We start from the raw sequence: 13,532 nt of genomic DNA, 5'->3' as shown, positions 1-13,532 counted from the left end.
AGAAAGTTGGTTACTCATTGTTTCTGATTGAGAAGGAGCATCAAAGCGTTCACTAACGGGAAAATACAATTATTACAAGGTGTGGCAAGAGATAATTTCCTCCTAATTATACCTTAAGCACTGTGAAGTGACGTTATCTGATCTGATGAAAATTTCATGTCCTTTCTGTAAGCCTACTTAAAAGAACTATTTCTCAAAGTGACGAAAGGAGCGTCTTTTCAACAAAGGAAAGCACAAAACTGAATCTCTGCTAGTACGTAGTATTAAAAAAGATCACAGTTTGCGATTAAAATAATCTTCGGATAAAAGAATAAGCTTTGGTGGCGAGGTCAGAGTAGATACCAACCCAACATTTTAAGTGGACTTTCTAATAAGTCATTCAAGGTACTTTCACTCAAATAACTGCCGTATCTACAACATGTACAATTCAAAATAAATTCGACCACACATCTGACATGCCCAGGGACTGAGGGTCTTGGAGATTACAGATCTGGATATTTACGTCACATGCAGAGGAGTGTCACCTGTTATGAGACTGACAGCTGGTCAGTGGTAATTGATAAGAGAACAACGCGCGCTCTAGTGAACAGAGAAGATGTCCTGTTTTAGACATAACAAACTCATGCTCAGTTAAGCTCGTCTAATAGGTTTGTGAAAGGATCGATTCATTCAGCTCGTGGTCTTGATACTCCAGAACTGATCAAGAAAAAATACCTGTATTTTAGCCGAGAGGTACGTATACACGTTTAGCAGAGTTATGATGTATTTTTTAATCGTACAAAATAGGGGAAGACTTTGAACTGGCCAGTCATTTATTATGTTCGACTCACTTTAAGAGTGGCTGTTTTATGTACAATTTCAAGTTATATTAAGGGAACGTTTTTTGTTCAAAGCAGGCTGGGTTTTTTTAAAGATTTGACCGGCAAATCTTTTGTTCTGTCGTTCGACAGTTGATAGATCGAGATAAGAATTATCAATATTTTTGTAGATTTAAAATATTGTATAGTCGCCTAGCTTGCCATCTGATATCACTGATCTAATGCGTTATAAATAAAGTAGATTGATATTATTAATGATTACGTTCAACTCGGCTATTACAATAGAATTCGTTTTCCTGTCGGATTGCTACAAAGCTGTTAAAATTGCGAGGATATTTTACATTTCATTTTCCTTTATACATTTTTTGTCGGTTCGATGATGCTTTTTCGTATGGTTGTCACATGACATGGCTCCCGATTTAATACACGAAATATTTTTAATGAGTGACATCACAGAGGTTTAGACATGCACGGTTATCTCAAGCATGGCTCAAAGGCTTGCCGACCTTTTTTTGTTCTTTTTTTTTTTTTTCAAGTGAAATGCTAGATATACGTATATACGTCATTTTATTAACGTACCTATTTAAGTTTTTCTTATTTTTTTCTCGATCTATAGCGATTTTTTCGTCCGTGAAATTTTAACGTAAGGCGCCTCCTTTGCAGTTACCTACCCAACATTAGATAACGGCAAAGGATAAACTGCACTTCAAAATTCCCTTTCCTTTTTTTTTCTGAAAAATTTTTTCACTGTTTCCCAGATTTATCCAAGCCACGTATTTCCGACTGAATCGTGTCAAATTTTCGTTGCGGAACTTCGGTTCTTCCGACGTTTTCCGGCGGTTCTGCCGATGTCATTCACATAAAAACTTCTAGCCTCTTCAGTTAGGGTACAGCGCGAAAAATGGCACGAGAACGTCGCACCAAGCCTCTCTCTTCTTTATTTCGCTTCACCGTTTTTCCCACTATGCCTTAACTAACTGAAAGTACTGAATGCCTGGAGGAGGCTAAAGCATTTCTGGTGATTCAATCTCCTTGATGGGACCTAACTTCCATAAGTTAATTACTGTGGGAAATAACTGTTTAGAATAAATCACTTTAGACAATTAACGGAAAGTGAAGACAAAAGATTCCAAGTCGGAACAAACAATTGTTACAGGGTGTGGCATGGTACAATTTCCAATTCATTACTCCATAATCTATGTTGGACAATTAACTTAAAATTGAGATTAATTTTGTACATTCTTTCTGTAAGTATGGATAAAAGGTACCCTGGTCCCGGAGGTTTTTCGTGACTTGTGTTCGCCGCCTCGCGGCTCTCTTGCAGCTGTCTCATGCGGAGAAAAATCAAGAAAAACCTCTGGAACCAGGGTAGATGAAAGGAACCTAACGAACAGAGCACGGTTTGGCTGTTAGCGGAAAGTCTTAGCACAATTTTGTTGAGAAGAGAGGACTCCGCTATAAGAGTGCTTTGGAATTCAAAATCATGACAATACACTACAACGATATAATCTATAAAGCTGTTCTTTGGAAAATCGTGACGGAGATGAAGAGATTTTGAGTAGTTCTTAGTGGACAACCGACCCGGAATGAGTAGTCTCTGAGGGTTGAAGTGACACCTATGGATAAATATCTGCATGAATAAGATATTACCAGCTATGACACATCAGAGACAGCCACTTGACTAATAGCACGTCATCAAACGTGCAGGTCAAAAATGCGCGGAGCCCGGGCACTGGTTTGCCGACGGCAGCTGAATTCGCTGAAGTCCAAGGTATAACCTTATGCAGGGCTTATGTAGTATTTACAAAGTGGTTGGGTTTAATTTGACTAACAAAAGCATCCTGGTGGGTCGTGGTTAGTCCGATCACGTAAAACTCCCCTCACGACGGAAGCAGGGTTTATATGGTCGCCCTCAGATTCGAATTTTCGCCGCGCGGCCATAGTTGGTAACGTTTTCCGCCATTAGAATTTATTCAAACTTTGGAAGGTATTATATTGAGGAAGAAGAATCTTGCATCACATAATTTCTATAATTGGGTACTTTTGGCGCTAGTCTATCTATATCCAAGCAAAAAAGAGTACGTTTATCTTTGAATTTTAACATCTCATATGTGGACTGAATCCCGGCAGAATCCTTGAATGAAGCGATCGATCCAGTCTGAATGCAAACAAGCGAGTTGAAAATTAAGCTTACCTATTAGAGCTTAGCGAGGACGAGAAAATAATATGACCATAATTTGCATTTTCGTTGTCAAAAAAGTCAGCTGGTCTTTCTTTTTATAGTCATGTTAAACCTTTTTTAGGACCAGACGGAACAATATTTTCAATATATCAAGGACATCTACCTAACTGTAATGACAAGTGCAAGCTGTTCGCCGTTGATAAACTTCCCGCTTCTTTAGGCTAAAACTAACTCAGAACTCGCGGAAAAAAGCAATTAGTGAAATTAAATTTCAACTGGGTGTTTATTGCTTTGTTATGTTTGAAAAGTTTACCAACGGCGGCGAATTGATAGATTGCTTGGCAACAAACCAAAAAAAAGAGGAAGTGGTTGAAAAGTACGCAGGAAGAGGGAAGCCCACAAAGTGAAATGATATCCACGCCCGTGGTTCATTACAGCATGCGCTAGTTCTGTTCCGGTGTTCCTCAATAGGTCAGTGCTTGTGTCCTGAAAAATTCTTCACGAATGAAGTAACATATCTTCACACAGAAAATCAAGGAATAACTTAAGGTACGGGCTTAGAAGATCTTTTTCATGTAAATTTGAAAATTGCGCAGGATTTGTAATGAATAATGTGAACTCAAATCGAATTTACACGATCGATTGCGTGGTTTTCAAGGCATACTTACGAAACACAATGAATATGTCACTATTCATTTTATACACCAAATGGGCGGCAAACTGGTTTTAAAATGCAAATGTTTTTGGCACTACGGTATTGATTTACGCCGTCCAATAGCACAGAGCGTGAGCTTGAGTGTTTTTCTCTGTCAACATACCAACATGCGTTCGAAACCACTGAGACTAAACGTCTGCGAAGCCCAATGATTAATATTTGAAATCGAGTCAAAGAAGTTTTGATCACTCGCAGGAATATTGCGGGATCTTTACACAGCTTTACAGAGAAAAGACCGCAATTTATGGGGATTCCTTTGACCAAGTCTCTAATATTTCGCTTTAGTAGCTAAACTCACAAAAACCCATCGTATGACGATCGTTTAGCAGTCGTTGCATTAACTCAATTTGCGAGAACTCGAGGTTGTCGATTGTGTTCGAGTACTGCTTACAACGGTGTGCTTGGTAAGTTCTAATTAGCTATTCAACCATAAAATCATCAGTAGATTTGTGTCCGTATATGGATTTGGTCTGTTTACTAGCGTATTCTTCCAAGTTCCACTGCGATCTTGACAGTGCAAGCGCTTGTTTCAACAAGAAAGGTGAAGTTTTTGGCACAAAACGTGATAATCCTACACGAAGAACCTGTTGTTATTGTTGGGGCAAGTTGTCGACGCATATCGGGTTTCCATGAAGTTGATTTTCGTCTAAAGTTTCGTACGAGTTTTGCGATATAAAAGGTAACTTTCGTCACTGGTCATTATAGTAAACGTTCAGGACTTTATAAGAAGAAACTTGTCGTTCGCTTGTGCACCTAACGCTTGCGCCAAATCATGTTATTTACAAACGACGTAGTTTGTTTGGTGAAACTTGAGTTAGACGATGCGCGCTCTACAAGCGGTTTAAAACGCGCTCCACTGACCTTGCTTTGACATGCATTCAGTCATCGCGTCTACTGTCAAAAGGTTGTAATAGCTATTGTGTTATCATTTTGCAGGACTGCGAGAAGATGACTCCATTAAACGGGCGATGTTTGCTCTTTCTCGTATATTTTTCCACCTTCCTTGCTTGGAGCGACGAATCATCGAATGCAGATTATTCGCGTGCGAGGGCATCATTTGAAGGTATGTCTTAAATCATGCATGCGTATAGAGAGAGTACTTATATCCGTACTCGCTATTCTTCTGTCCCAACTGAAAGAATGTAAGCCTCACGTGAAGATTACCTCGTTGAAAGGTTCTGCGTTCTTGCAAGAATTCTTTCTGTGGGTTCCCCGATGTTTTGGCGAAACTTTGTTTTAATATCAAGTTGTTTTCCGAGAGGCCCAAATAAAGGCAGATAGTTGAAGAGCTTTGTTTTGGAAACGTAGTGCCTCTTAAACTTTGTATTCCATCAATAAACCCTCGCAGCTGGAGGGAATCGCAAAAATTACTCAACAATAGTGAAACGGTTTGTATATTTCCCACGAAGGGACAGAAATTCCTTTGTGTTGAAATGGCCTTAACGCGAAGAACCTATACTACCGGAAAATTAACTCACACCAAAAAATCAATATGGCGTTGTCTGGCGACGTTAAGTGTGTTTTTAGTTGATAAATTTTCATCGCGATGTAACTGAATTACTTGATATTGATCAATGTATTTTGGACCGCTAAACGATAAGGTATTAGTTACGATTTTTAATCCAGCGCGCATTCGATCGCTTACTACAGTGTGCTGGCCTTCATCATGAGTTAATTTTTATTTGTAATAAAAATCTTGCGAAGTAATTTAAAACACCAGCATGCAAATATCGTCATTGATCCACCATAAAAGAATGAAATGCAAATTTACTGTATTTTTGTGGTTTAGGATGCTTTGTTTAGAATTGAATGGAAAGTTCACGACTTGTGCACTCTGCAAATGCCCTGTGTTAAATTGACTGCCAGTTAGATTCATGAATCGTGATTATGTCCGTGAAACCTTCTCTGCAGCGTGAAATATAAGACGAGATACCTTGGAAAAGCAATCTGGTGTCAATTAGCTTTTCATCAACATTTCATTTACGAGATTGTTAAGTAAACAGAAAAGGCTTAACGAAAATTACCTTGAAACTAAGAACGCGCTTTTCATTCAAAAGGGGTTCATTTTATAGTGTCGATTTCTTCCTACCTCTGACAAAACTAATAACTGATTCATTCAGATGTATAGTCGAGGCTTAGTACACAGAGTGCAGAGCTTAAGAATCAACGACGAAGCTTCTGTTGTCTCTTTGAAGTGATAGAAAACAAACCCCTTTCTTAGATGGTTTAGAGTCAGGACTGTTAAAGTGGGGATGGGTGGCACAACTCCCATAGAATTTCCCTGGCAGCCTTGGACACTCTGATCTTCCAATGTGATTAACATAGAAGTTCTCCTTAAAATGTCAAGACAATATAGTGAATCCGTTGATAAGAACTTATAAATACATCAACTAGGAATTATAAATGTATGAAGTCAAGTTGTGTTGATGTACCCACAATTTTTGTTAAGGCTTAGTATATTAAAGAAGTGTGATATTATACCGATGTACGATTGGAAGGTTGGGATGGCTGTTACAGATTTGCTAAATTATTGTTGTGTTTGACTGTAGTTTTCTTAAGGGTTATGTGCTTTTTAGATCCCATTTGACTACCTCCATATCTCTAGAACATTATGTTTTGGGGTCAAAACCCTACATTTTACCCCTGCAGGGCTTTTTAATTAACGTGAATTATCCCATGCATACATTGATGTTCTTTTAACTTGCACTCCCATTTGCCTGCAGCAGCCATTTTTGCATCTTTTCTGATGGAGCATTAGTGATGTTATTCTTTTGTTTTTGTGGAAAACAATTTCTGCCCATTCCTGATAAAGTTTTTTTTATGGTCTGGTTGTTGACAAAATTGTTTCATACCTTAAGGGCACAGGAAAATTTTTTTCAAAGTTTTGTGGTGCTAGAACAACTAAGTTTGCCTTTCCTCTCTTTAAAAGCTGAAGCTAAGTAAGGATATAATTTTGTATTATGGAAGTTAGCAATGTGAAAAGAGAAATAAGTTTTTGATCACTTCTGCAGGGAACTAAATGTATATAGCTATTGTATTTTGGGTCAAAAAGCCATTGTCCAAATGACATGTAATTTCTCTTTTAAATATTATTTCATTGTCAAGTTGGTAAGTATTCAGAATGTAGTGAAAAATCACCGGATCAGATTTCCCAGCAGGAAGACTTAGGATGAAGATTAAATCAAATTAAGCAGAGTCAAAGGAATTGGACACCAGTTTTACATGTGCTTGGCTGATGTTCAGGCACTGAATCCCTTTACATTCAAGTTGATTATGTTTACAGATGAATATTATTGTATTGGATGTAATAATGTCTAATGCTGTAATATACTCAACTGGCTTTAGCTTGGTTTAAGAGACACAATTTACAGAAACAAACATGAAATTCTAAGAGACATTTAAAACCCATAAACATGCTACATGCTGCTTGCATGTCTTGTAGTGAAAACTGATCTTGACAGCTTGAAAAGTCATGTTATTTGGTAATGTTAGTTATCTTAAAGTTCCAAACGCAAGTAGGTCAATTAGAGCAGAGTTTGAGATTTAAGTTTCACCAAATTGAAGTGGCAGGTTGGCTGGTGGTATAGTATATCAAACTGTGTTGTTTCAGAAAATATCCATGCCCCCCCTCCCATGGACAGCTCTTTGGTTTGAATTCCCCCCCGATCTCTCTGGAAATTCCAGTTTTGGTGCACACTTTACTTTAAAAATGTTGGCTTTTGAGATCCCCTCTTCCCCCTTGGAATGTCTAACAGCCCTCCACGGAGTTGGTAATTGGATATTTTCTGGTACCACACATTGATGGCAAGAGTCTACTGTAACATATTCTTCTGTACTCATTTAGTGATGATATAGCTACCATCTGGCAAGGAATCATAGAAAGTTGGCAAACAACTAAAGTAATGTCATTATGGCCTTGGGTTTTTAGCCAGTTGGGTTTTTGCATGAGTAATCAGTCTGCTAGTACCTACATTTAAACTCATAACTAAAAGGGTGGATCTTTTCTTATAAGCTAAAAATATTGAACAGTTTGCTTATTGTGACTTATTGTCATAAATACATTTTTTGTTTGTTGTTGTAAATATTTTTTTTGGTAAATTAATACATGTATGTTGCAACTAATTTATCATGGATTGGAATGCATGTCATGGGAAACATAAGACGCACATAAAGGATTTATAACTCCATTTATCTGTAAGCTGCTTAACTGACCAAAATAGATGATGCCCTTTGATCATGAGGTTAACAGAGATTTCAGATCACTGAGACTTTGATGTCTTTGCTTTTAGTGGTTTCTCATTTTATACTTTTAGAAATTATAAGCAGATCAGCAGCAGGATTTAATTAAAGGACAATGAAGACATTCCTTGCATGTCTAAATTTCAGTTTTTTACCAACTGGAGGTTTGTGATTTATGGGTACATGCAGAATTAACTGAGGGTGCCAGCCATATAAACAAAAAGCTTTGTTTCTCTAGCCAAGGAAACATAAAGGATGTTATTAACTGGTGATCAATCCATTCCAATTCAATTATTGAAAAAAGAAAAAAAAAAAAAATGAGATAGTACCTGCTTTGAATGAGATTTGAATGATTCCTAATGTTCTTCAGCATTGAGATGGATGACTTGATCTTGTAAAATATGGGTTGATCCATAGCTTTTAAGATTCATGACTATTAAGGATGTAACTTCAAATTGGGCATTTGGAATTATCCCAACTTTGTGGAATGATAAGGGAGGTAGGCTGGGACAACATTTAAGGGTAGTGGCAGAGATTTAAAGTTGTATCTTATTAAAATACTCTGTATTTGTTTGGATGTTATGTCCCTCAAATACATTAATTATGAGCAAAATTATGTGTTGTTTCAGAAGTTATCTGAACCCCTCTCACTGGAGGTTCTATTCAGGTTTAACCATTCCCCCACCCCACCCCTTTGGCAAATAACGTTGATGTCACTTCAAGTTTGTTGAATACGCTGTGTAACTTTTAAAAGCCGTTGTCCAGTGATTATAAAAAATTGTCTTTGATATCCAGTCGTAGAACATGCAGGCATTCTCCTTAACAGTTGCAAGTGAAAGGAAAATTTGACTTATTGAATGGACTCGAAGGAGGGTAATTTTTGTGTGCAATCTTTTATACAGCAATCAAGAACCATTTAGAGACACTGGACACAAGAGGAATTGAAAGTGGAAGTTACTCATTACTGTCGATTGATAGGAAGTACAATCAACTCCTTGTTGGAGCAAAGTGAGTAACAGTTTTACAGTCTCTTGATTAAGCATCTAATGTATAGTTTTTAACAAGCCATAATGAGTGGCTTATTATTTGAGATTTCCTCATGTTAATATTTGATATAACATCACCAAGTTAACTCAGAGGGCCAATAACTAAAATCAACCAATCAGATTGCCTCAATTTTGCAGGTCCAATATTTTCTAATTATTGGAGTGGCCACTGTCCTGAATGATCCCGTGGGATCACTCTTTAAGATTTTGTGGTAGTTTCAGTCGTGTAATAAATCTCTTATTAACCAAATTTGCTTGGGACCGTACTGGGAGAACAGTCCTTTTTGTATGGAACTTGCTTCTCCTGGTCCATGCTGTCAAGACCTTGGACTGATATTCTCCCAGTACAGCCCTCACGCTTTGTTAATAAGATATATTTGAAAGGCCGCATGCAAGAACGTCCCCTAGATTTTTTGGCCATTATTAAAGTGCTCAAAAATAGCTGAATTTTGTGATGTAGGCTTCGTTTTACCTGAGAAACATTGCTCTGAAGTTTTTTTGGCTGGGGTGCTCTTCGTTCTCAAGAAATAACGTAGGCAAAAAACTCAGTTTTCCAGGTGGCATCTTTTGGAGATCTTTTGTTGAACAAAAAACAAAAGAAACCTTATTATTTTGTTAAACAGCAAACAGGCAGACTTTATAGTGTATTCCACTGAATCTTAGCTGTGTTAAAGTCAAAGGAAAATAGTATATAGAGCGGAAATCTGGTAACAGATTGTTTACATCGGTTATTGTGATGTGAACACAACACGTGAATTGATCGAGCGGCAAACGAAATACCATCGAACAAAAAAGAGATGTGCCACATTAGAGCTCTGTCGACTAATATCTTAAGCATTGTGTTAAAGTACCTTGTATGCCTGCCTGGTGGTTGAGAGGCATCATAAAGCCTCTATAAACCCGTAAGTCATCAGCACGTTTTAAAGAATCAAAATGTGTTCTGATACTTCGAAGGCAGCTGATATATCGTAATCGTGTTATCAGCGCTCGAAGTCAGATTGAGCCAGGCAGCAAAGTCCAAGAGCAGTTCTTGCCCAAGGAAAATACCCTCTCGTGAGTTGTGGCCCATTTGCCAAGCGTTGCTAGTGTCAAATTTTGGAAAGCGAGAACTGGTTTTTGACTTATAAAATCTGTCTTGTATCGACCACCATGTTTTCCCGCGCACGAGGTGTAAAGACCCTTCCCGGCATGCATTGCAATCACGTTCTGCTCAGGTTTCTCGAACTGGTAACTAGATTGTTTTGGCTTTTTTCATTTAAAGATAATAATGGCCAACAAGTAGCCATTGATTGTAACATAGATCTGTGATCCAGGTTGCGTTGATTTTATTTCATATCGGCATGATTTGTAGTGTTTTTAACTTCTGGGATCAGTGGACATGCAGATGTATGGAGACCCATATGTTGCGCAGAAGGGTTAATTTGTTAATCTGTTAGGCGGTGCATGACATAAAGCTATGATCGCATTTGTCGAAAAATATGTATTTGTCTCGTGATCATTGTCATAATCATTGTCCCAGATAACCAAAGTAAGTTCCAGATGTTAACACTATTTTCCGGCCACCATATTTTACCTATTTAAACCTGAAATCAACATTTTTGAGCTTATACGTTGCGTGAAATTAACATTTTGCTGTTTTCTAAGTGAACTCAACATCCTTGCCGTCACGCGTTACGTGAAATCAACATTTTTCCCTATTTAGACCTGAAATCAACATTTTTTGAGCTTATATGCTGCGTTAAATCAACATTTTTCTGTTTTCTAAGTGAAATCAACATCCTTGCCGTCACGTGTTAACGTGAAATCAGCATTTTTACCCATTTAGACCTGAAATTAACAATTTTTAGCTTACACGTTGCGTGAAATTAACATTTTGCTGTTTTCTAAGTGAAATCAACACCCTTGCCGTCACGCGTTAACGTGAAATCAACATTTTTACCTGTTTAGACCTGAAATCAACATTTTTGAGTTTATACGTTGCGTGAAATTAACATTTTGCTGTTTTCTAAGTGAAATCAACATCCTTCCTGTCACGGGTTAACATGAAATCAACATTTAAACCTTTTTTGACCTAAAATCGACATTTTTGAGCTTTTACGTTGTGTGAAATTGACATTTTGCTGCTTTCTAAGAGAAATCAACATCCTTGCCGTCGCGCGTTAACATGAGTCAACATTTTAACCACTTTTGACTGGAAATCAACAAATTTGAGCTTATATAAGTAGCGTGAAATTGACATTTTGCTGGTTTCTAAGCAAAATCAAAGTCCTTGCGGTCGTGGCGGGCCAATCCTTTGTTATAATAAACCGAGGCGAGACTTTGACTTATAACAAAGGCTTGGCTTGGCTTGGCTATTATAACAAAGGATCGGCTCTGTTTATCATACCAAAGGCCCGGCTTCATTTATTTGAAGGACTTCGTGGGAAAAGGGCGTCAGGTATTTTAATCAAAAGTGAACTTTGTCGAAAACGCTCCAAATTTCACATGCAGTTTCGTTCAGGTATGTTAAGCAATGTCCCGTAGTTTTCGCGCTTAAGTTCGCTTCGTTCTCAAGATATTGCGTATGCAATAAACCCTTCGGTCTTTCCAACCTGTGTGTCTTTTTTGCATATGTTATTTCTCGAGAACAAAAAGCAACCCAGCGAAAAAAACTTCAGAGCAATGTTTCTCAGGTGAAACAAAGCCCACATGCCAAAATTCAGCTAGTTTTGAGCACTTTCAAAAATGGCCGAAAAATCTAGGGGACGTTCTTGCATACGGCCTTTCATTTATTGTAATATACATGTTTATTGGTTTTCATTTTCTTTTTCTATTATATGGCTTGAGCTCAGTAAGCCTGGGAGGGAGCGGGGGTGCTTGTATTACTTTTTAGGGGTTAATAAAAAGCAGTTTTGGTACCTCTTAGGGTGTGCAGCCTCAAAAGGTTCAAAACCGGAGATTTTGTGATATCTTTTAGGACATTGAGCCAAAATAATGTGACAAAAGATATTTGAAAATCAACTGATTTTTAATTTTCTCTCAAAATTGCTACCTCTTAGGGGTTGAAAAAATTTCAAGCCATGCCCACAAAACAGGATCTTGGTACCTCTCAAGGGTTCTTTTCAAAATTTCTGATGAGCACCCCCGTCCTTTTTGTATGGGAGTCCTCCCCCCACCATGTTGGGTCAGTAAGCAGGCATGATGATCTAACTGGTGCAACAGCTGGTCATGAGATTGGCTACCAACTTAGGATTGCCAACTGTATCTCACAAGAAAGTAGTTTCATAATTATTTAGCTACAGGTTTCCTCTATTGACCAAGCTTGTTCAGTCAAGATGGCTGGATATTGGGTTTGTTCCTTCTGTCCATGGACCCGGACTGTATCTCCATCCATGAACACAGAAAGTGAATGTGGCCAATATCCAGCCATCTTGACCCCATGCTTGTGTGGTCAGTAGGCCTTATGTATCCCAGATTTAAGAGAGGCATCTCAGCTAAAAAAAAAACCCAGCAAATTATTCATTGAGGGACAAAAAAATAATTTGTAAAAAAGTTTAATATGAGGCATACAAAACTCAGAAAATGATATGTAGTTAAACAAGCTCTTTAAATCTTTGCTGCTGCCATGTTAGCTCATACATGTATCTTTGTAAGGAGTGATTGTCTGGGTGCGAGAATCTCTGAAAAGAACTGCTTATGGTGACTGATATTTTGACAATCTGAACAGAAATCATCTTTAGAGTCAAGTGGATAGTGTTTGTCAGTTGATGGTGTTATAAGTCAGGTCTGTGTAAACTGATTGGCCTGAGTTAACCCATGATGGTGTTGGCTGTTAGACTTATATCTTCTCTGTTGCAACACAATTGAGAGTAAACTTTTACTGGTTCTAAGATTTGGAATGTTTCATCACAGTGAATGCCATGTATTTTTCTTTCAGGGATAACACATTCCTAGTGGATTTAGAGAATATCCGTAACTTCCAGGTATAAGTTGTATATGTATTTAACTCTAATTAGTTTTAAACTATGATCAAGTGCAACCTGTTTTGTGTTACTTTAATTTTGCTGTTGCAAAAATTTCAGTGACAGGTCAACATACGCGTTCACATTCATAGTTGCATTGATCATAGTGAACTCTTTTGGTTACTGTTGTAGTACTCTCTACACACAGTGTGGCTTTTGTAGATTCTTTAGGGAGTATGTTGCTAAGTTTTTGGTAGTCATACATTGTGGAATAAACACATTTGATTGGCTTACTGCAATAATGAAACAATACAAAACAACTCAAAGGCTGGGTACTTGAATGAAAGATTTCAAGTGCGAAAAACAGCGGTATTTGGTATTTTCCAGTGATTTGGATTATGACTCAATTAATTTTGTTCTGTTTTGCAAAATACAGAAGGACATATTGATTACATGTACATGTATGTTATTCAGAGATCAACTGGCGCCCACTTTAGAAGTTCCATAGAGCGCTACACCTCCACGCTTTAATCACCGATCACTGTACTTCTTTTCTTGCATGCACATATAAAATGGTGGCATATTCCCATG

At 37.8% G+C, this 13,532-nt stretch overlaps 1 protein-coding gene across 7 annotated transcripts in view; it reads left to right on the top strand.

The window, feature by feature from the left end:
• Positions 1-13,532, top strand: part of LOC110040165 (semaphorin-5A-like) — a 38,466-nt gene that overhangs the window by 4,513 nt on the left and 20,421 nt on the right. The window contains exons 1-4 of one of the 7 annotated variants that reach the window (XM_089284724.1): positions 600-732; positions 4,652-4,778; positions 8,857-8,962; positions 12,917-12,962. In XM_089284724.1, the coding sequence (XP_089140850.1) occupies positions 4,664-4,778; positions 8,857-8,962; positions 12,917-12,962 (267 nt within the window). In that variant the 5' untranslated portion in view covers positions 600-732; positions 4,652-4,663. The other 6 variants (XM_089284726.1, XM_089284722.1, XM_089284721.1 and 3 more) reach the window with 6 other exon arrangements.

The sequence above is a fragment of the Orbicella faveolata genome, unplaced genomic scaffold (assembly GCF_042242905.1).
Source record: "Orbicella faveolata isolate gen_17 unplaced genomic scaffold, um_ofav_v1 contig_13, whole genome shotgun sequence".
NCBI lineage: Eukaryota > Metazoa > Cnidaria > Anthozoa > Scleractinia > Merulinidae > Orbicella > Orbicella faveolata.
This window is presented reverse-complemented; position numbering and strand designations above follow the sequence as displayed.